Genomic DNA, 24,398 nt, shown 5'->3' on the forward strand with positions numbered 1-24,398 from the left:
AACGAGCAGAATGGTGTTTATTCAGTAAACATTTTCACCTGTTCCATTATTGTAAATGAGCATATTGGATTGATACAATTCTCAACAGTGTATTGAATAGAGTGAAGTCTGTTACCTTCACAATATCTCCTGCTATCAGCGTGACCACGTTCCCTCGCCTGCTTCACTCCTATAACCACAGACACCTCCCTGGCCTGACTAGAATGGTGGAGCTTTTGGAACAATTCCCTCCTTCAATTTATGTCATTGTGTAACAGCCTAGGGACAATCTTGGCACCCTTTTTCTCTGACACCCAGACCCATCAGGGGCCAACGCTGAAGGCCATTAAACTGAGGCAAGAGAAAATGTGATTAAGTTCTTCATTCTGTTTGGCTTTGCAAAGACAAAAATAAATCAAGTTTAATGATGTCAGTGAACATACCAGTCCTTCAACTTCAAAAAATTATTCTCCAAATTCAGAAAGATTTGATTCATTGATTCTCTTCATTAGTAGCTTAGGAACACCTTGGACTCTATGAACCAAACTGTTAGCAATATAAAACTCTAAAGTCATTGATGGGCTTTGGTGCAATTGGAGCCAAGTTTTGTTTTGTCATTGCTTGTACATCAGCGATTAGTTTTCTCTTCAGTCGCCTGGTTAACAGGTCCTGGAACCATTCAGTTGCTCTGACCTTAGCTCATTAGTTTCTTTTGCAGTTCTGAAGGGCATCCTTCAGAGCTTGGAGCACAAGATCTGCATTAGCCTTTGTACTATTGATGCCCATCAATCCAACCCGCAAAACCTGAAGACCAGAAAAAGGATTTCTTTAGTTGTGGATAGCTTAGAAACATCAGGATAAATCTGTTTTTTTCAAGCAGTGATGCAAAGGCTACACTAGGAAGAAGAACATCCATTATGAAAGAGGTCTTGCTCTTCTTCACCTGCTGCTGGACATCCTGGAGATCCTTGCACCTTGAATTTTGAAGTAACAAACTTTCAAATATTAACAGAATGAAATATTGTAAGAAATCCTAGCTTGTCTTTGACTTTAATATCTCAATTAAATGATGTGAACCCTGAGTAATCAACGTGCAACTTTGGTGGCTTGTCTCATAAGCAGGGGTAGAGGGATTGATTAATTACTACTACTCTTCAGTGTTAAGTCTGCAAGTGCTGCTACAGGGAAGTGGCTTTGGAATGAACAGTTATACCCTCTTTGCATAAATGATCTGCTTTGAAGCCATTTTGGGACACCCATGTCATGAGATTTTATTCATGATGTCTACCGTTGACATAGACAAAATGTAGTTTAAAGGGGTATGATCTTTAAAAAAAAACTCAAAAAATAGAACTGGAATCTAAAACCCACTGTACATCATTGAGTCAGTTACATCTACTTTAATTCAATAGTCTGTTCAAACGTTTTACCATCAAGTATCTTGCGCTTACTTGAAACTACATGAACCAGAGGGAAGAGGTTAATGAACAGTTATAGGTTAACAGCTGTGTTGCTGTGATTCCTTACTTGAAGGAAAGAATTTGCCCAAGAATGAATCACACACAGACCCCACAAGGACTAATTGCACTGCTTGTTGCTGCAATATCTGACCTAAAGAATAAACACAGATAAGCACTTCAATATTTTCCTCTGTCAGAAGTGATTGAAAATCATCTGCTTCTAACAGGCTTTGCTGAAGTAATCTTGTGAGCTACACGTACAGACAATTTCCACAGCTACTCAGCTCAATACCAAAGTGAGGAATCCTACATGATATGCACCTATCTTGTTAAGATATTTACTGCCATAAACATTTGTTTAGCCAGAATGAATGCAAGTAATGCATGTGATTGTAAACAAACATACTTTCATGAAAACTATTCACTTTAAGACAGAATATATCCTTGACAGGTATATTCCATGGCTCCAGATATTGAAGACCTGATTACTTTCTTAATGCCCTACAACTATGCTACACCAGGTGATACCCGCAGCCCCCCCCCCCCACCACCACCACATATGTAGTATGTAGACAAGCAGTAGTTGCAGTGGAAGTGTTCTTGTTAAAAATACACAGATAAAATTATACAATTCACATAAAAATGTGCATGTCTGAATTCTGTGCAACAGGTCACCTTCCCTGTACCACCTTCCACATACCATGCCAACAGTGGGCCCCAGTCCTCCAGTGATCTCGATCTGGTAGTTCTTCATTATAAAGTCAGTAATGTCTTTCCATTCATAACCGTCTGGGACCGCAATTGTTGTGACTGTGGGAAGTCTTATAGCCTGAAAAGTGAAAGTCAAATATTTTAATGTTTTTCTTCCAAAATTTCTTAAACTCCCAATCAAGTTCTGTGAAGATTTTTTTTGCAGACTCCGATTTTAAAAAAAAAGCTATGAGCCTGATAAACTTAATGCTATGTCTAGTAATATCCAATGCCTCTGCATTCACTCTGTGATTTCACAGGGCTGTTTGGGAAGCCCATGTGCGGTGGAAGTCCTAGACATCTGTTGATATCTTTTTCAATGGAAGGAAGCTACCAACCTTTCCCAGAGCAGGATCCCAACACAGAATCCAACATGCTCAGGTTAAACGTAGAGATCAGCAGGATGGCATTGGGCTTACAACATGCCAGCAATTTTAGCAAATTTAATTCATTATCCTATCACATGGGTTAAAATTCTATCATCTACCCACAGGGCAAAATAAGGACTGAGGAAAGATAGGGTTCTTCAAAATAACAGTGCAGTAGTTAAACATAAAGTAATTGGTTAATAAGTAGGGGAGTTCATCAATGTAAGGAATCTGGTCTACCTCCATGTGAAGTATAAGTGGGTATGAGGTTTTATTTTGATTCTTAACCATAATCCCACTCAGCTGCTCGAATTCAAGTTTAAGTACTTTAAGGAGTGCTGCTTATCCACAGGGCCAGCTCCATTATTTCCCCAAACCATTTACTTCTCTACCCATCTTTGACTCACAACCTGCTCACAATGAAGCATCTATGAATGTTATTATGTATGTTTGATCCATGCTGCTTGATCCTTACTCATGAGGGGACGAATGCTTACAAACACTGCCTCTCCAACAATGACAGATGCAAAACATTTCACTGTGAACTACCCTGGTTGGTTTCAAACTGAAGCATTTACCTTGTCTTTGACAAAGAGTTTCAAACCGATGTCCTGGAGGCCTTTGTGCAAGTACTCAGCATTCTCCTGGTGAAGTTTCCAATGTTTCTCAAGGCCCTGCAGAGAGTTGGCACCAATACTTCACAAAAAGTCAAGACTGAGAAACAATGATCTCACACTCCCAGTACTTCTTATCAGACCCAAGTGTGTACAGGCAGGATGTGAGGTAACAGACAAAATAGAGAATAATTGGAAGGAACAGCTAGAAGTCAGAACTCATGGAAAAGAAACAGATGGAGTAAAATGCAGGACTCAAAGTTGAACGTAGAACAGTACAGCACAGGAACAGGCCCTTTGGCCTACGATGTTGTGCCGAACTAATTAAATTAATGACACCTAATTAAACTAATCCCTTCTGCCTACACAATATCCATTTCCCTCCATTCTCTGCATACTCATGTGCCTATCTATGAATCTCTTAAACGCCTGTCATATCTGCCTCCACCACCACCCATGGCAGCATGTTCCAGGCACCCACTATTCTCTATGTAAAAAAAAGAAAGTTTGCCACACATCTCTTTTAAACTTTCCGCCTCTCACCTCAAATGCACGCCCTCTAGTATTGGACATTTCGACCCTGGGAAAAAGATACTGGATTGTCTATGTCTCTCATAATTTTATAAACTTCTATCAGAAGTAACGGTCACTATCCTAAGTGAGGGGTGCAATAATAGAGTACAGTCAGTTAGATATTGACCCAAGGGAGGAAAGAAGTTAGGTGAATACTGACCTAGTGCAGACTGATACAGTCCTGGAAAGGAGTATGTTAAATGTGTTGTTTTTGATAGGTTTTGATAGATCTTGACACCTGTGCTTGTTCTTAACAATATGTAGGAAACATGCATGCTCATGTCTAAAGGCTCACATTATGAATATCTTTTACATAATAGTGGAGTTGGCAAGCAAGGGTGGGGAGCTCAGGATCTTAAATGGCCCATGTTGCTTCACTGCGGGAAGTTACCTACTGATTGCTTGATGTGTGAGTTTACTGGATTAGGTGTGAGTATACTTGTGCTGCTTCGGGTGTGCCTGTTGCTTGCAATGGATGAAGACATCGAAAAAATTATCCATTCCAAATTGCATAAACTCAACAACACCCACCTCTTCTGCAAGAATTGCAAGTGCCTCTCTCAATGCAAAAAGACAGGTGATGGGGCTTGTATGATGGTATCTGTAAAAATAAAATACAAAACTGCTATATTTTCAATACAGTGGGATTCAGCATATTATATAAGTAGCTGCCTCCTGGACCCAAGAAATTACCTCTGATTATTTTCCCTTTCGGCAAGGCTCACAGAAGCATTTTCCATCGTTTTTCTAATTTTTGTCAATCAGATACAAATTCTCTCTTTACCCAATTACTCATTCTGTTTCCTATCTGGTCACCCCTTCCCTCTCCCTCCCGGACACTTCATCTCTCTCCCTCCCAAAAACACCGTCCCTCTCCCTCCCGGATACTCCGTCTCTCTCCCTCCCAGAAGCACTGTCCCGCTCCCTCCCAGACACTCCGTCCCATTCCTTTACAGTGTGTCAATTCCTCTCCCTGCTGGGATTCCACCCTGTCCCACCCAGGTATCCCCCAAATCTCAAATATTTCCTACAATGAAATAACAGAACTCTATCCCACTTTCTTGGACTCCCATCACAGCCCCAGAAGTTTGAGAGCCAACTCATGTCGAGATACAGAGAAGTAGGTTTCTTCTTCCGATTAAATATTTTCTGGCTGTAAACAAAACAGAAAGCTAATTTTAGAAACTGATGCAGAACATCTGTAAAGAGGTATAGTTTGATGTTCTGTGAGTTTGCTGATGATTGGGACCACCTATATGCTTCTGGTTGTTGTCACATATCCAAGATATGCCATTCTATTGAATGGTCATACACAAAAGTGTTGCTGCAAGAGGGAGGCTGATAAGCAAGGAAGGAAGGAATATGAATACAAAGAGGAAGCAATCTGGAATGTTCTCATTCAATTTATTCTTCAGGTGCACTGAATGGCTGAGGGAAATTATGGCAATGAAGATGTGAAAGTAACAGTTTTGCTGAAATGGAGTCAAGGCATCTTTAAGAATTTGCGTAAAATGATGGGTAATTAGCTATGACACCATAGGTGATAATGGATTTGAAAAGTAAAAGTAATGCATGTTTAAATCAGAGAATTGTGAGAAGAGTGAAGCAATGGGAATTGCTTTATGTTGCACTCTTTGCAGTTAGTCCCTGATTTCATTGGGCAAAATAAGTCTTCCTGCCAATAAAAATGTTGAGGAAATAAGTGTATTTGTATTCCACTCTTTGCAGTCTCAGAAACTTTCCAACCACTTGTGTACACCTAAATTTGAAATGTTTTCATTATAGTAAAGTAGAAACAACTGCAACCAGTTTGTAAACACCGAGGTTCCACAAAGATCTGTATAACCAGTTCATCTGTTTTATTATAAGTGACAAGGGATAAATATTGACTTGAAACTACTCTCCTATTCCTCAAAAGGTTATTTCTTTGTGGCAGCTTGTGGTCCAACAATAATCGGGATGGGGTGTGAAATCAGCCTGCATTTGTGTTCACAGTTATAATCATGGGTAACAGATGGGAGGCAGGACATGGTCTCTTGTGGTTCCCTGGGATCACTAAAGTGGCAGAGCAGGTGAGAAAAAACATAAAGCAGTTACAAACCAGGCTTTGTCATTAAAGGAGATTGGTGCTGTTCCAGGGGGACAGTTGAGGACTTTCTGGGATCCAGAGTAAAGGATGTCAATACCTGAATTGGGAAAAGATGGTCACATCAGTCTGGAATAGCAGGCCAGATATACAACACTCCGAGCGATGCCAACAAACTGCTGGGTCTGGCTGTTGTGTAATTCATAGGGAGGGCCAGACAACTGAGGAGATATGGGAAGTATCAAAATTGCTATTTACTGCCTTAAGTAAGCTTGTTGATCCAGTTATCATTCAGTATGCGCCTAATTATACATGTTGCGTTTATCAGTGGATCCCTGGAATGTATGCTGAATGAAAAGTAGTTGTTTTAAACAACAATGGTTCTCTAATGATTTATTGCAGGTTGAGAAAGACTGAATCTGAGCAGCACCCCCTTTGAGTGCAGCTCTTCAGTGGGAGGGCAGGGTTGTAAGTGTTCTCTTCAGGCCACTGAGCTTGATGCTTAACCTCAAGCTACCGAAGTTGCTACTGAAGTTGTTACAAAGCATGTAGTAATTGGTTTTAAAAAAATGTTTCCCAGGCGGTGGATGAAATTTAGTGAAGTGGGAAGACAGATACCCAGGTTAAAAGAAAGTTAAAAGGATTAAAGTTTCAAAATTCCAGCAAAAGCTATAGAGGAAGTTGCCACCCTATCACTGTAAACTCTGTTCCAATTCATTAGGACCCTGTCATTGAATGGCAGGGGTGGGTTGGGAAGGAAGGAAGTATGGGAAGTAACTATTCCAGCAGCCAGCAACAGAATGAAAACTGGCACCATACTTTCCTGAGTTTAAGCAAAGTCCAGACTAAGAAAGCTCTACGAATCTTGAAATTAAATGCTCCTGATGAAAGAAATTCATATTGTGTTGCTGTTGCTCTAAGATAGGACTGAAAATTTGACCTGAAATGTTCTTGCAGAGTCATGGAATCATAAGCTTAGAAACAAGCCCTTCGGCCAACCAAATGTGCGTCAACCATCAGGTACCTATTTTATACTAATCCTACACTTAACAGATTTTATTCCCACATCGCCATCCACCACTCACCTAGGGGTAATATCTTACTGACCTGCACAGCTTTGGGATGCAGGAAGAAAGTGGAGCACCAAGGGAAACCCTCATAGTCACAGGGAGAAAGTGAAAACTTCACACAGACAGTGCCGGAGGTCAGCATTGAACCCAGGTCTCTGGGGTTATGAGGACACAGTTCCACGAGCTGTGCCACTGTGACATTTGTTTTTCTCTCCCCACAGATGCTGTCTCAGCTGCTGAGTATTTCCAGCCTTCTTTATTTTCACTTTATATCTTAAATGAAATTATAAAGGAAGGCAGAAAATTGAGATAGCTTACTTTTGTTAACAACATTGGGTCTCATACGTACCCTGCTTATCCATGTAGAGAGGGGCCCCACCTAAAGAGGCAACAGAGTCAACCAGCAACAAACAATTATGCCTGGAAAGAAATAAAACAACACTAGAGATGGGTAAAGACGAGGTGTTTAAGCATCACAGTATTAACTAGAGTCATACAACTAGAAATAGGCTGTTTGGCCTATCATGTCCATGCTGTCCGTTATACCTAACTATACAAGTCCCATTACCCATATTGAGTCCATAGCCTTCTGAGCCTTGGCAATTAAAGTACTTGTCTAAGTGCTTCTCAGATGCCATGAGAGTATGTGTCTCCACTATCTCTTCAAGCTGCGCATTCCAGACTCCAACACTCTCTTTCCCCTTCAGATCCCCTCTAAACCTTCTACCTCTCACCTTAAACCCATGCCCTCTTATCTTAGACACCTCCACCATGAGAAGGTATCTATCGACCCCATAATTTTATATACCTTTATCAAGTCACCACTCAGCAATTGGTTGGTGAAAAAGGCTTAATATTCCTAACGAGACTCTTTTATGGCAACCATAATAAAGCTTCTCATAAATGTGTAGCCAGAGTTTTCTCTAACTCCATCTATAAGTTTGCAAATGACACCACAATAGTGGTGCCAAATCTCAAATAACGACGAGTTGGAGTACAGGGACAAGTTGGAGTACAGGAAGGAGATAGAGGGCCTAGTGTCGTGACAACAACCTTTCCTTCAATGTCAACAAAACAGAAGAGTTGGTCATTGACTTCAGGAAGTGGGTCGGTACACACGCTCCTGTTAACATCAATGCTTCTGAGATCGAGATGGTTGAGAGCTTCAAATTCCTACGAGTAAACATTACCAATAGCTTGTCCTGGTCTAACCATGTGGACACCATGGCCAAGAAAGCGCACCAGCGCCTCTACTTCCTCAGGAGGCTAAAGAAATTTGGCATGTTCCCGTTGGCCCTCACCAATTTTTAAGGATGCACAACAGAAGGCATCCTATCCGGATGCATCACGGCTTGGTATGGCAACTGCTCTGCCAGGGACCGCAAGAAACTGTGGAGAGTTGTGGACACAGCTCAGCACATCACAGAAACCAGCCTCCCCTCCATGAACTCTGTCCATACTTCTTGCTGCCTCGGTAAAGCAGCCAACAGAATCAAAGACCCCTCCCACCACAGACATTTTTTCTTCTCCCCCTCCTATCAGGCAGAAGATACAAAAGCCTGAAAGTGGGTACCACCAGGCTCAAGGACAGCTTCTTTACCGCTGTTATAAGATGATTGAACGGACCTCTTGTACATTAAGATGGACTCTTGACCTCACAATCTACCTCGTCATGGCCTTGCACCTTATTGTCTGCCTGCACTGCAATTTCTCTGCAACTGTAACACTATATTCTGCATTCTATTATTGCTTTTCCCGTGTACTACCTCGATGAACTGATATGAAATGATCTGCATGGATGGCATGCAAAATAAAGTGTTTCACTGTACCTCAGTACGTGTGACAATAATAAACCAATTTACTAGTTTTGCCTTGCTCTTACTGATATTTGTTATTCACCAGAAACATATATTGAAAGTTCCTGTTCATTTCAATGGGCAAATGCTTAGAAAATCTACCCAAACTTTCCATCATCAATTTTCCATTTTAATTTCCCCATCCTCCTGTATAGTTGAAATTATTACATCAGATATTGATGTTTCGTTATCACATAGAATAATGATTTTACTTTATAAATAAATTTTGCTGATACTTTGGCATCCCTTAATTAATTAATAATGATGTAAAGGCGAACCAACAACTAAGGTTTGATATGAGGATAAATTAAATGGCCTTTAACAGTACAGCTGCCCTTTAACTTTTTAAATCAAAATGAAAACTAAGGAGGAAAAAGTTGAAAGTTAGATATCTCCAGTTTCATTGTGTGATCGACATGCACTTACTTGTGACAGAGAGGTCCTATCCCATCCATCTGCTGAACCACACCTGAGGAGGACTCTCCATGTGTGATGAAAAACAGAACAGGCTTATGCTGTACCAGAGCCTGTAAAATACGGTAGATCTTTAGTATGCGGCCCACATATGGTCAAAAGCAGTACTGTTCAGTACAGCCAAAAAGCTAACTTCAAAAGCATTGCTTCTGCCCTCTTTAGAACCTGGTGCTGGTTAATATCATTCTTGTAACACTGGTTGCATTCAGTTTGGAACACAGAGTCTTTTGCTGCTTGGCCAACAGGTTTCTTTCCTTCTCAGCTGAACTTCTAATGATTGATTACCTACCTCAATGTCTTTTCCCACTGTGTGTAAGAACTTAATTTTATCACTCCCCAACTAATTGGGACTAGTATCATTCACTGCCATTTGCGAAGCCTGGGATACTGAGAAGGAGGACTCAGTATCTCCCTCCAGCAACAAAAACCTTGGCCACAAACTTTGTTAGCATTCTGCAGGAGGAATTGTCATAGAGTTACACAGCATGGAAATAGGCCCTTAATCCAAGAGGAATCTGGTTTGATTGCTTGTTGAAATAAGGTGCAAACATCTTACTACCTATAAATCATTGCCCAGGTGTGGATGTACATGAATGATCAAAGTTTCCATTCCTTTGGGTTTGAGCTGGGAACATGCATTAAACCAATTAGTTCTGGTGGACAACCGTTATGTTTCTCTCCAAAATCTGACCAACCGTGAGAATAATATTTACAAACAGCAACCTCTATGATTTAGGGAGTGGATTTTACCAACAGGCTGAACAATCGTGTTCTGCTTGATTGTGGACAAATTCCCACTTAAATTTGCATCACAGAATCCCGAACACAAACAGGTCCATATACCACAACTGAGCATACACATTCTCACTGTCACTTGTGCACACTTACAGAAAGAAAGAGTCACAAACCTGTTCAATTTCTTGCAAGTTGAAACTTTCCCCTGGAGGTTTTACAAATCTCCTAACATCTCCACCTTAAATACAAAGGAAAATGTCACTGTTACAAGATAATGCTCTGGCTTCAACAGAGCTATATGGAATGTTAGGATTTCAAAGGATGACCTTACTTAATCTCCAATATTAACTTTTTAGCCTTGTTCAGCCAAAAGCTTGGTCTACAGAGAGATCAATGGCAGAACAACATCTATCTATAGTGGCTTTTAACATTGGTAAAAGGTCCTGAAATGCCTCATAATGCACAGTGAAATCAATTTTGATCCTGCACTGCAGAGATATTAGGCCAGGTGACCATGACATACGTTTTTAGGCCTGTCTTAAGGGAGAAGGGAGAGAGAAAAGGGGAAGCAGAAACTTTAAGGGAGGATTTTGGAACTTAAGGCTGAGGAAACAACTACCATTTTTGCAGTGCAAGACCTTCAACCCACAGAATAATCCTGTAGGTTGATAAAGCACCCAGAGAGTGACATAGCAATGATTTAGGTTCAAGGCCAAACAACTGCTAGGCCAAGTCAGGCTACTTCTGGGTAGCAATATATAAAGCAGGTGATAACCTACTCTAGGCACCTTGCACGTTTAAGGAATATTAGTATGAATCATTCCAAACCTCATGTATTTCATCCTCATTCCAGACTCTGGACTGGGATTTCAGGCAGCAGCTCCAGCAACAGTTCCAGGGATGTGGGCCTCGCAGGCTGAGCCAGCATTTAATTACCCATCCCTAGATACGCTTGAGAAGGTGGTGGTGAGCTGCCTTCTTGAACCACTGCAGTCCTTGAGGTGTGGGTAGACCCACAATGCTGTTAGGGAGGGAGTTCCCAAATTTAGACCCAGTGACAGTGAAGGAACAGTGATAAATGTCCAAGTCAGGATGATGTGTGGCTTGGAGGGCAACTTCCAGGTGGTGGTGTTTTGCTGCCCTTGTCCTTCTAGCTGGTAGATGTTGTTGGTTTGGAAGGTGCTGTCCTAGGAGTCTTGGTGAGTTGCTGCAGTGCATCTTGTGGATGGTACAAACTGCTGCTACTATGTATTGGTAGCGGAGTGAGTGAATGGTTGTGGATGGGGTGCCTATCAGGCAGGCTGCTGTGTCCTGGATGGTGTCAAGCCTCTGGAGTGTTGTTGAAGCTGCACTCATTCAGGCAAGTGGAGAGTCCACTCCACACTCCTAACACTCCTAACTTGAGCATTGTAGATGGTGGACAGGTTTTGGGGAGCTATGAGGTGAGTTACTAACCACAGGATTCCTAGCCTCTAACCTGCCACATTGTGTCTTTGGCTACTCCATTTCAGTTTCTGGTCAATGGTAACCCCAGGATATTAATAATGAGGGATTCAGTGATGGTCATGCCATTGAGTGTTAAGGGTGATAGCTGGATTTTCTCTTGATGGATATCATCATTACCTGGCACTTATGTGGTGCAAATGTTACTTGCCACATATCAGCCCTGGCCTGGATATTGTTTAGGTCTTGCTGCATTTGGTTGTGGACAGCTTCGTTATCTGAGGGGTGGTGAATGATGATGAACATTGTGCAATCATCAGTGAACATTCCTACTTCTGACCTTATGACTGAAGGAAGGTCATTGATGAAGCAGCTGATGGTTGAGCCTGGGACACTACCCTGAGGAACTCATGCAGTGATGTCCTGAGGCTGAGATGATTGACCTCCAACCACCACAACTATCTTCCTTTGTGCTAGGTATGATTCCAACCAGCGGAGGGTTTCCGCCCTGATTCCCATTCATTCCAGTTTAGCCAGGGCTCCTTGATACCCTGCTCGATCAAATGCTGCCTTGATGTCAAGGGCAGTTACTCTCACTTCACTTCTAGAGTTCAGCTCTTTTGTCCATGTTTCGACTGAGGGGCTGTAATGAGGTCAGAAGCTTCTTCGGTGAAACCCAAACTCAGCTTCTGTGAGCAAGTCGTTGCTAAACAAGTGCCACTTGATAGCACCATCGATTATCCCTTTCATCATTTTGCTGATGATCGAGAGTAGACTAATGGTACGGTAATTGGCTGGGTTAGATTTGTCCTGCTTTTTGTGGACAGAACATACCTGGGCAATTTTCCACATTGTTGGGCAGATGCCAGTGTTGGTACTGGAATAGCTTGGCCAAAGGTGCAGCAGGTTCTGGAGCACAAGTCTTCAGTACCATTGTCGGAATGTTGTCAGGGCACATTATATTTGCTGTATCCAATGCCTTTAGTTGTTTCCTGATATCATCAGGAGTGAATCGAATTGGCTGAAGACTCGTATCTATCATGCTGGAGACCACTGGAGGTGGCTAAGATGTGTCATCCACATGGCACTTCTGATGAAAGTTCTTGCAAATGCTTCAGCTTTCTCTTTTGCACTGATGTGCTGGGCTCGCCCCTCATTGAGAATGGGGAAAAATGTGGAGCCTGCACCTCCAGTGAGCTGTTTAAGTGTGCACCACCATTCATGACTGGATATGGCAGGAATGCAGAGCTTAGATCTGATTCTTTGGTTGTGATATCGCTTAGCTTTCTGTATTGCATGCTGTTTATGATATTTGGCATGCAAGTAGTCCTGTCACGTAGCTTCACCAGGTTGATTCCTCATTCTGAGGTATGCCTGGTGCTGCTCCCGGTGTGCCCTCATGCACTCTGCATTGAACCAGGTCCTCTTGTTTGATGGTGATGGTAGAGTGGGGGATATGTTGGGCCATGACGTCAGAGATTGTGGTTGAATACAAATCTGCTGCTGCTGATGGCCCGCGGCATCTCATGCTTGCCCAGTTCTGAGTTACTAGATCTGTTCACCTTCTGTCCCATTTAGCATGGTGTTAGTGCTACACAACACAGTGAAGTGTATTTTTGCTCTCCCAGACTTTCCATCAATTCAATCCACCTCCAGTCCAGTCCCCTTCAATTCTGTCCCATCTTCTATCTGCTGATCCTGCTATCTGCAGCCCTCAGACCTTTGCCTTACCTCACTCCAATTATGGAAAATTAATCGTCTCTGCACACTGGTTATTGTTGATGCAGAACATCTTTGCATTTTATATTCTTACTTCCTCCTGACACAAGCCCAGCCACATGCTCCCATCTACCCCTTGCCTCATTTTCCTTTCCCAAATGCACAAAATGCATCAGCTCATAACTGTGTCAGTCAGGCCAGGACTGCTATCCAACAACATGAAAACTATTTCCTCACTGTAAAACTGTGAGGCACACAGAATGGGAGAAACTGTGAGTCTGAGAGGCAAGTAGAAGATAAGGACCACCCTTCCCAGTCTCACAGCTCCAGCAAGCCTGGTTCAATCTGGTGCTATCTGTGTGGACAGGGAGATTGTACACATTCTTTCTTTGACCACAGGGATTTTCCCTGGGCACTCTAGTTTCCTCCCATGCCACAAAGATGTGCTGTCTTTTAGGTTAATTGGCTTCTGCAATTTGCCTCTGTGTAGGTGGTTGGTGAGATAATCAGGGAGTGTTATGGGGCATGTGCAAGAGAATTGGTTGCAGAGGAACTGGGATTGATAGATTGCTCTGGGTGCAGACATGAACTCAATGTGCCAAATAGTCTCCTTCTGTCATAAGAAAATATATATGACAGTTGTATAAATTCACTTTAATAGGATGGTCCATGTCTGATGTTAGTGTCAGTGAAGACATTTGAACTTTTTAATGCTGTAGACATGAATTATTCACTACCAGGTACAAACTAAGTGGGATTGTAAGTGAAGAGACCTCAGGGGATATTGGCAAGCTGATCAAATGGGCAAGGATATGGCAAGTGGAATAATGTGAAGTCATCCAATTAAGGTACACATAACAGAAAAGTGGAGTAGTTGTTAAATGGTGAAAGATGGGGTAGTGTTGATGTTCAAAGGGATCTGGGTATGCATTTTCACAAGATACTTGGGGAGAGTTTGATTGCAGGAATGAGGAAGTCATTACAATTATACAGAGCCCGGAGTATTGTTTGCTGTTTTGGTCTCCTTACCTAAGAAAGCATATCCTTGCCATAGAGGCAATGCAGTGAAAATTCACTAGACTAGTTCCAGGGATGGCAGGTTTACTGTATGAGGAATGACTGAGACTGGGACCCTGTTCTCCAGAGTTAGAAAAATGAGGGGAGATCTCATCAAAACTTACATCAAATTTTTTAAAGGTCTTCTAAGCTGAACGCAAGGATGATGTTTTCTCTGACTAGGATGAGGGAGACACAGTTTCAGAATAGGAATAGAAATTCAGAATAGATGAGAAATTTCTTCACTCAAAGGGCTGTGGAATCTTGATCATTGTGTTCATTCAAAACAGAGATCAATAGATTTCTGAACATTAAGAGAAATAAGAAGTATAGTGAAGATGGTACTGGAGTAGAAGATCAGCCATGATCTTGATGAATGAAAAGAGCAGACTTGAAGGGGCAGGTTGCCTACTCCTGTTTCTCTTTCTTATGTTCTTAAGTATTGAATCACTTAGTTGACTTTCTCTGGATTGCAGCACTGCATACAGAAGCTTCAATCTAAGGAGCCATTGGAGTAAAAAGTCATATTTTTTGAACATCTGAGACCTGATGAGTTTCTTCATATTTCACATTATAGTCACACAGAGAACCAAGATACCACAGAAGGTAGCAAGTATAACACTACTATTCAAAATAAGTAGGGAGAGAGAAAATACAAAGCAACAGGCCAGTTTTCCTGACATCATCATTAAGGACTTGGTAAAAGCACAATGTCATAGCATTAAGCAGATTGGGTGGGATTTTTATGGAAAAGAAATGTGTTGGACAAGGAGTTTTTTGAGGATGCAACTATGTGAATAAATGTAGTTATCCAGTGGTTGTAATATGTTTGGATTTACAGGCATGCAAAGTTACCTCACAAAAGGCTTTTACATAAAGTAAGGGCTCACAGGCTCAGGCATTTGCAGATTATTTTTCTTCTCTCTCTTTCCTTTCCCCAATCCTTAACAACCTAGCATGGATAGAGGATTGGTGAAAGGAAAGAGAGAGAAGAAAAATAATCCCCCTTTTCAGGTTAGAAGACTATTATTGATGCAGTAAAATTGGGATCAATTCTGAGTCCTTCACCATTCAAAATTTAGATGAAAGGCTTAGATGAAAACTCAGGGTGTAACATGTCCAAGTTTGTTGATGGGACCCTGCAAAGGGATCTGGACAGGTTAAGCCGATTGGCAAGGACGTAGTAGATGGAAAATGAGGTGGGAAATGAGAGATTTTGAAGGAAGAACGTAAAAATAATACTTTTTTTCAATGAAGGTAAACTAGTTAATTGTATACAGAGGAGGCATGGTGTGTTTGCTCATGAAACACAAAAAGTAAACATGCAGGAACAACAAACAATTGGGAATGCAAGTGGTATGTTTATCTTTATTGCAAGGGGATGGAGTGCAGAAGGTAGTCTTTCTACCGTTGTGCAGGGTTTGAGGGAGACCACACCTTGGGGTTTATGTGCAGTTATAATTGCCATACCCGAGGAGAGATATACTTGCCTTGGAAACAGTGCAGTGTGGATTCACAAGGTTGAACCCTGGGATGAGGAGGTTGTCCTGAGAGGAGAGCTTAAGCAGAATATGCCTATTCTCACTGGACTTTGGACTTTGGAAAAAAGAGATGATTTCATTGTGAGATAAAGATCCTGAAAGGGGAAAATACAAAGAGACTGTTTCTTCAGGCCAGAAAAAGCTGGAATTGCAGGACAAGGGGTCAGCCATTTAAGGCTTCCATGTGGAACATTTATTTGGAACATTTCATGTTTACATGTCCCCTTGTTTTCTCTCTAACTTCTCTCATTAATCTCTTAATTAGCAATTCTGCCGCACCCTATAAGAGATGTCGCCACCTTCCATGCAACTTAAAACTTGTTCTTTACACTTTCCCGGTTCTGATGAAGGGCCTTCTGACCTGAAACATAAACTCTGTTTCTCTTTCCATGGGTGTTGCCTGACCTGCTGAATATTTCCAGCATTTTCTGCTTTCATCTTTTTATATTCCAACGCTTGTATATCTTTAGAATTCTTTACTCTCATTCAATGAGGTTATTGAAGGAGAAGGTTTTTCGATTTGTGAACATTAAGGAATTGGGTGGGGAAAATGGATGAGGTGTGACCTTATTCAATGGTGCATAAGCTTGAGGTTATGTATGGCGTATTCCTGCTTCTATTTCTTATATTCTTTATCCTTATTAGATAATGGCCTAGATATTCCAGAGAAATATCAGCATTTACTTCTGTTACTGCGGATTTTTCTGTGTCTACAATTTTGGGACTTCTAGGTAAACGTGGAACAAAATTGAGGAAAAATTTTGCATTTTTTTAAGCAGTGAAGATTGCGAACAAAAGCCCTTTGCCAGGTTAGGTCCAAGCCAGAGAATGCTTCTCCATTTATTTCAATGGAGGGGATTGACTTCAAGGGACCAGGGACAGAAGTCGTTAGATCGTTAATTAAGATTTATTTTAAATACTTGAGGAAAAAAAAGTGTTTTTCAGCATTTCTTATATTTTTGTTTAATGGTTTATCTGCGTTTGAAAGTTTATTGATATGTCCATAGTTAGATATATTGCTTATGACAGATATATAGTTCTGAGTAAGCAAAGGGCATGACTTAGCATTGGCTGAACTCCAGTGCAGATAAGGGAGTTCTGCACTTGTGACAGGAGCACTGTCCAGATGAGTGTGAACTGAGGCCTCCACTGCTCTCTCAGGTGGAGGGAAAAGATATAGTGGCCGTATTTTGCATTGGATGCGCCAAGTGCAATGGCCAATATTCATCCTCTTACCAACAACAGGAAGTGGTAGAGAATCTGCAGTGAGAGGCAAGCTGTCTGCCTTCACCAGTGACCACTGATCAACATTTGGACTTACATAATGTGCTTTACCCCAGTGGGAACTTACCATTCAGAGTCAATTCCATCCCTTAAAGCCAGACCCCACATAGCAACAGCTCAATGGGATTGTGGAGGAGTGAATGGGGAGGGGTGGGACAAGTTCCTCCCAGAAAATAACATTACCACACCATTTACCTAAATAACATCACCTATTATTTGCTCTCTGACCAGGTTTTTTTCCTCAAAATTGAAAACTCTGACAGTACATCAGCTTTGTAACCAGTAGAGACCTGCCATTAGCCTTTGTAATCAGACATTACTTAGCCCAAGAAACCTCAGTAAGGAGGAAAGTATATATTTATATTAATTGTCCTATGTATCAAATTCATTCAGTATAGATGATAGAAGATTTTTGTTTAAATGAGAGAATTAATTAAAGTTGAATTAACACATTATGTCATGGTTATCACAGAATAAAGAACGTACCAATTCTCTCAGCAATGTCTGCTGCCCTTTCACCCCACACACCATGAATTCCAATCAGCACCACATCTCCTGGCTCTACTGCATTAGCTAAGGCTGCTTCCATAGCTGCATGCCCGGAGCCACTGATTGCTAGAGTCAGGTTGTTTGTGGTTTGAAAGGCGTACTGTATCCCAGCCTTAACTTCGTCCATGATCTGTAACAAGAGAGAGAAGGAATGAGACACCATACAGGGAAACAAACTTAGCTGACTATTTCTTTAAATAAAATAGAAATGTTTAAAATCAGACAATATAAAATCTGAAAAATACCCTTGGAAAGAACAAGAAGTTCTAGCATTCCAAGAATGAGGACTTAAACATCTAAGAATTCAACCTGGGGAAATGCATTCACCCCAAACTCAATTTCAAGGTTAGTGGTCGGCAAAGAAACTATGTGAATATTCAGGTTTAGATTGGATAGGTAGATGAAGCAAAGGAGACTAGAGGGTTTTGGATTAGAATTATTGGCACACACCAAGGGTAAATGCTCGTGGCTCAAATGGATTACACCCATGTTGTATTTAATGTATTATCCTTCTCCTGTTTCTCTGTTACATAGAATTACACATCCTGTAGCACCAAAAACAAATGAAAGATTCAATCATATTCTCTCATTTTACACTTCTAAGGTAACTCTTTATTTCCTTTGTAGCGGTTGCTACCGCGGAATAAAACAAGACGCTAGTCGGAGGATTGCCGAACAAGAACTGGTTTATTTTCCCGCCTTGCGCAGGCCCTTTAAGGGAGACTGTTCCCACCCAATGAAACCGGCAATGACGTAAGTATTACGTCATCAAGACTTTCCCACGCGCGGGTTCTCCCCGTCGCTCGGAAAGACGAGGCCCGCCGCCATCTTGGGCCTCGTCGCTCCGATGCCGCGCGACCTGACTGCCGAGCCAGTTCGCCCGACTAAACCGTGAGTTGCCACACCTTCTTCTTTGTATCTACACTAATCACCTTAACAATATCCTAGGGAGTTTCATATTCACACCCACTGATTTCTGCTTTCTTGGTAAATATCTCATCTTGATGGCCTTTTGTTTTGCATGTCCACACAAATGGAAAGACTCTGGACTAAAAATTTGGGGACACAGTGTTTTTTTTGCCAGAACTATGCATCTGACAGTTGGTATTTTCTGGAATGGAATATGATTGAGACCATTTCCGAGACAAAGTGTGTCACCCCAGATATTTGATCAGCCAGACTCAGGTCTGACTTACCCTTGCATGCCTGATGTGATTTCTGCATCAGCACATACAAGATGACTTTAGTTCTGATGGAATGATCCTATTTGAACACTGTGGACAAAATTAGACTGTCCAGAGATAAACACTGTTGGTCATTCCAATGCCAACTAAGTCTTCCCAGCAGAAAGTCGGAATGGGACCCCCCCCAAGTCCTATACTTGTCCTTGACCCATCTCACTCCCTTTTCTTCCAACACAGTACCAACAATCCTGACCCACTGATCATGCTGTTGACCTAAGCTTCTTGATAAGAGGCCCCAATCTCAACACCCTATCCCAGCTACCCAACACCTCTTCCCCACCAAGCCCCTGACAACCCCTCCCCTCCAGCTCCAGACTTAATCTTGCCCACAGATATCCCCCTCCATTACCCAGCCCCAAACTTGCTTGCAGCTACCTACCACCCCCACTCTTGTCCTGATATCTGATTGTTAACATGGCCCACGCCTCAATATGTCCAATGGCACTAGTCTTTTACTTTCCTAGTCAGCATATTATTGATTGCATGAATGTTAAACCCCCTTTCAGTCACATCTCAAGGCCTTTGGAACCACTAAAACTCTGTGACTGGGCCACAGCAGTAATGGTGATTAGTGTGCCATTGCTATATCTACCTAGTGTACAAATCTGGGGAGCACCTGAATTTCTAGGCCTCCACTGTGTGTAATTTTAGACCTTTATCAGGTCACCTTTCAGGCTTCTCTCTCCAAGGTAAAAAAGACCTAGAATTTGCTTCTGTTCATGATGGGCATTACCTTGCATTTCTGTTCCCATCCTGTAAACCTTGTTTTCATTCTCTGTGGTACCTATAGATCTTTTCAGAAATATGACAACCAGACACAGTACCAAGTGTGGTCTCACCAAGAGCAACAAAGAAGAAGCTGGAAGAATTCAGCGGGTCAGGCAGTGTCAGTGGAGGGAAGTGGACAATCGACATTTCGCATCGAAACCCTTCAGCTGGACTGGTCTAGCCAAGGTCTGATACGTTTTGCATGACTTCTAAACTTTGTAGTTCTAACGTTTTCTTATCTACTGACCTCCTTTGCTCCCCCACCACAATTAGTCTGCTGTCAGTTCAAGTTACAGGTGATCTTGTTATTCCTCTAACCAACAGAATGTGTCGAAACTCCTTTGCCATTTACATGCCTATTCTGAAATGTTTCACATTAACAATGTTCCATCACTTATCTATTACCTGCAACTAAAAAGTGAATCCTTTAAAAAACTTTAAAAACTTGATTTAAACAATAAAGACCATGGCAGTATAAGACCACTTTCTCACGCAAGTGGTGGTAGTTAGTTCTGCACACTCCCAGCATATGGTTTCCAGGTTCTCAGTGCCATCCCATATGTCCCTACTCCATCTGAGTGGTCATGGGCCATTCATTTCTGGTAGTCAGAGGGGATGTTGCATTTTTTCAAGGAGGCTTTGAGAATATCTTGATTTTTTTCCCTTTGCCTGTTTACCATGACAGAGCTCAGAACAGACAGTCTGTTTTGGAAGTCTGGTGTTAGGCACACTGACAACGTGGCCTGCTGAATAGATCTGACTAATTAGAACCTCAGTGCTTCAGATATTGGCCCAGGAGAAAATGCTGAAACTGGTCTACTAGTAGAGTTGGAAGATTTATCAGAGATGGCATTGGTGGGACCTATCCAGTGCCTTGAAATGCCTTTGTATCTCAGAAGCATATAGGAGGACATGGGTCATTGCTGCCCAGTAGAACATGTGCTTTATGCTGGGTTTGAGATCTTGACCTTCAAACACTCTTTTCCTCAGTTAGACAAAGATTTTGCTGGTGCATTGAAGGCAATGTAAAATGTTATTATCAGTAAGATATGACTCCCAAGATATGGAAAGTAGTCATGTTTTCCAGGTCTCACTATGAACCTTTATTAAAGCAGACAGTGTTGTATAATGGGAGCATGTCCTATGGATGTTGATGGTACGACACAGCCTCTGACTGTAGATGTATATGAGTATTATCTGTAAACTACAGATTTGAGTATTGAATTTTCATATAAATGTTCTAATTGGTGCAGCAACAGCAGAAAGATTATGCTGGCAAACCCACACAAATATACATAGGTTCGATGCATAGACGCATAAGGGTGCATAGTTCCCTTAAAGTGGAGTCACAGGGCAGTGAACAAGGCTTTTGGCATGCTGGCCTTCATCAGTCAGGGCTTTAAAAATAGAAGATGGGAGGTTATGTTACGATTGTGTAAGACGTTGGTGAGGCCACTATTATGTTCAGTTTTGGTCACCCTGTTATAGGAAGAGTATGATTAAACTGGAAAGAATGCAAAAAAGATTTGTAAGGATGATGCCAGGACTCGAGGGACTAAGTTATAGGGGGAGGTTAGACAGGCTGGGCCTTTATTCCTTGGAGCGTAGGACATAGGTAGGGTGAGCAGTCTTTTTCCCAGGGTTGGGGAATTGAAAACTAGATGACATAGCTCTAAGGTTAGAGGTGAATGGTTTCATAAGAACCTGAGGGGCAACTTTTTCACACGTTACTTGGTAGATACATGGAACCAGCTGCTAGAGGAAGTGGTTGAGGCAGGAACATTAAATACATTTAAGGTGTATGTGGACAGGTATATGGATGACAAGAACTTAGAGGGATGTGGGCCAAGTGCTGGGAAATGGGATTAGCCTGAATATATATCTTGGTCGGCATGAACAAGTATGGGCCAAAGGGCCTTTTTTCGTACTGTACAAATCTATGGCTCTATGAGTCAAAAGATATTTCAACTTCAAAAGATCCTAATCTATGGTGCAGTGTGATATGTTTCACGACTTGATTCACTGAACAATATTTATGGTAACAGGGCAGGTTACAAGGTCAGGCAACCAGACTGTATGAAGCACAAAGAGCCAACAGGCTATTTCAGTGCAAACAACTGCATCAAATTATTATAAGCCTGCATCATTGAACACAAACAAATCTGTCAATACTGACCCTGGGTCACCTCAGTACAAACCACTGCACCAAAGTACTGGCCCTGGGCTACCTCAGAACAAACAATTGCACTAACTACTTACCCTGGACCACCTCAGTGAAAACTATGAGGATTAAATCAAGTAGCAGTATCAAAATCTGGCAATGCAAAACATGCAGAATTGAATAGATTGCCTGTTAGACACTTGTTTGAAATGCTCAATTCATCCAGTACTACATGTTTTATATGCTTGCCCAATACAAATTTCTATTCCTTCAAAGAGTTGATAGATCATTTCAACGTCTTTCACGGAACCTGATCTCAAAAAGATTTTGTTGTTCAATACAGAAAATGTCCTGAGTGGTGGTATTGCAAACTTCTCTTTCACTTCCCACAAATAACTCTGCATTTAATCTACTATTTACAAAAATTTGCATTTCTATAGCAACTTATCACAATTTCAAGTGAAAATTAGTTTTCAGAAAGGTGTACAAAACAAACAGAGATAGAAAATTTACCTGAAACATCTCTGTATGCATGTGTCCAATCACCTGCTTGCCCCCTGCCTCCTGGACCCGAGCAGAGATATTAGACGGTCCTGGTCCCAGCAGGAGTTTTCTGGGAACAATTAGAGGTTGAAAGAGGGTTGGCGGTGGAGGCACTGTGAGTTCAGCATAGGCTGACATGCTGTGGCTGAGCAACCTGTACTGAGAGCCCAGCTGTTCAAGGGGACTAGAGCTCCGTTTGACCTGAGCCAGGAGACCACAGCTTGTCAACCGATTCAGGAGAGCACTCCGAAGTACAACCCCTGTCATTGTTAAAAACATTCCACAGCAGCAAACTCAGTAACCACCTGTACAACTGGGTCTTTGATTACTTTTCTGCTGTTTTGCAAAATGAGAAGAAAGGTATATGACCTCACTAACAGTGACCACTGCACCTTAACCCTCTAACATATGCAGAAGTTTTTTTAAGTACTTTCCAATCTGCTCTTGTCTCCCAGGTCAGGCAAGCTTGAAAAGAAATCTAAAAAGGAAATGGACTGATCAGATTACCAAAATAAAGGATCAGCTAGAGCTCTTGTCAATAAATAACTTGAATAGAAAGAAAACATTCTGATTAATGGTTAATTATTCAAACAAATACATTGTTAATTAGTAAATTTAGCCCAGCTTCCAAGAGAGATGCCAGCTATGATTCCATTCAAGATCAGATATGGTTGATTTGTCAAAAACATGTACTTTTATAGAAGTTTGACGGTAACTCGTGTCTTTCTGTGGATGAAATGACCAGCCGTTTATTTGTCTCATGAAGATCATCAACAGATATACAGAGGCGGTGACCTGGAGACTGTAGTTGACTGGCTGTGGAGCACATGGGATGAGTAGGGTAGATGGACTGCAGCCAGGCTAGCTTAGCAGGGACATCATCCCATTAATATTTATTTTTGTACACATTGACATGCTTTTGGGAAATTTTCATATTTATCTGTAATGATGTTGAATTTCCACAGACATCACAGACTGCAGACATGGTTACTGGGGTTCTATTGTTCTTTCGGAGGATTCCTCCTGTCTCTCATTGAAAGCTACAGCAAAGGTATTACCTCCAAAGGTTTGAACGTCATGAAACTTACATTTTTTTTAATCTACACGTGGTCAGCTTCCACATGGATGCTAACACAACTCCACTCCACTACATCCTCAATTCAGCCACCTTTGGTATGCTTCAAAGGGTCCGTGAGTCAATAATTAAAGTTTGATTTCCACAAAATGAGACAAAGTGAAAAACACACACACACACACACACACACACACACACACACACGTAAAAGGAGGAATGACAACTGTAGTATGTGAGTGTAATCATGTTGCTTTCAGTACTGTGGGTATGGCGTAACTGGACTGAAGGGATTTGAGAACCAAGTGATAGGAGATCAGGGCTGAGCTGGTTGTTGTCTACCTATTCAAAAGCCTCAGAGAGGTGAGCAGCAGTTGAAGGAAGTGGAAGGCTTCTTGATGAGGACTGAGTTGTCACAAAATCCCGAATCATCCAAACAGTGCTTTCCATAAAGCTCCACTTTGAAGCATTCTTCAGTTCACATAATGTGATTAGAAATAAAAACAGAAAATGCTGGAAATACTCAGGTGACGAAGGGTCTTCAACCTGAAACATTAACTCTGTTTCTCTTACCACAGATGTAGCCTGAGCTGCTGAGCATTTTCTGTTTTTATTTTAGCAACTGCAGTTTCTTTGATTTTCACTCGTGATCAGAAATACCTTTGTGAAAGTTTCTTGATCATTGTATATTTGTAACATTCATTGGATGGCCAGAAAGAAAGAGAAAAAATGCTACTGATAACTTCTGGATCTGGATGGTTATCACACAATGTACTGGTAAACACACTTCAGCTCAAGGTTATGGACAGGATTGCAACAAAATCATGATGAAGATGTAGTATGCATTTGATAGCTAATCTATGGGGCAGTTACCACATACTCTCAAAACAATTCATCATTGACTTTTCATTGTACTAAGTATGTTAACAAGCCAACCACGTGGCTGAGCTAAAATATAATTTTTAAAATTGTTTAAAGAAATATTAGTCCATTTGTATCCATCCAGTCCTGTGGAATCAGCTACAATAGCTTGTTTCTCCCCAATTGCACTAC

At 41.5% G+C, this 24,398-nt stretch overlaps 2 protein-coding genes across 2 annotated transcripts in view; one reads left to right on the forward strand and one right to left on the reverse strand.

Annotated features, from left to right (window-relative positions):
- Positions 1-22,915, reverse strand: agxta (alanine--glyoxylate and serine--pyruvate aminotransferase a). Its single transcript, XM_052019003.1, has 11 exons — positions 22,244-22,915; positions 17,495-17,687; positions 10,139-10,203; positions 9,183-9,283; positions 7,250-7,320; positions 5,846-5,930; positions 4,802-4,897; positions 4,276-4,345; positions 3,136-3,231; positions 2,140-2,268; positions 1-783 (listed from the first exon to the last, which is right to left on the reverse strand). The coding sequence occupies exons 1-11, from the start codon at positions 22,550-22,552 to the stop codon at positions 682-684; spliced, it is 1,317 nt and encodes a 438-aa protein (XP_051874963.1). The 5' UTR covers positions 22,553-22,915; the 3' UTR covers positions 1-681.
- Positions 19,620-24,398, forward strand: part of LOC127572115 (cytochrome c oxidase assembly protein COX18, mitochondrial) — a 31,117-nt gene continuing 26,338 nt past the window's right edge. The window contains exon 1 of the mRNA XM_052019004.1: positions 19,620-19,755. The gene's annotated coding sequence lies outside the window, so the exon portion shown is untranslated. The remainder of the gene's footprint in view (positions 19,756-24,398) is intronic.

This window comes from Pristis pectinata, chromosome 6 (assembly GCF_009764475.1).
Source record: "Pristis pectinata isolate sPriPec2 chromosome 6, sPriPec2.1.pri, whole genome shotgun sequence".
Classification (NCBI taxonomy): domain Eukaryota; kingdom Metazoa; phylum Chordata; class Chondrichthyes; order Rhinopristiformes; family Pristidae; genus Pristis; species Pristis pectinata.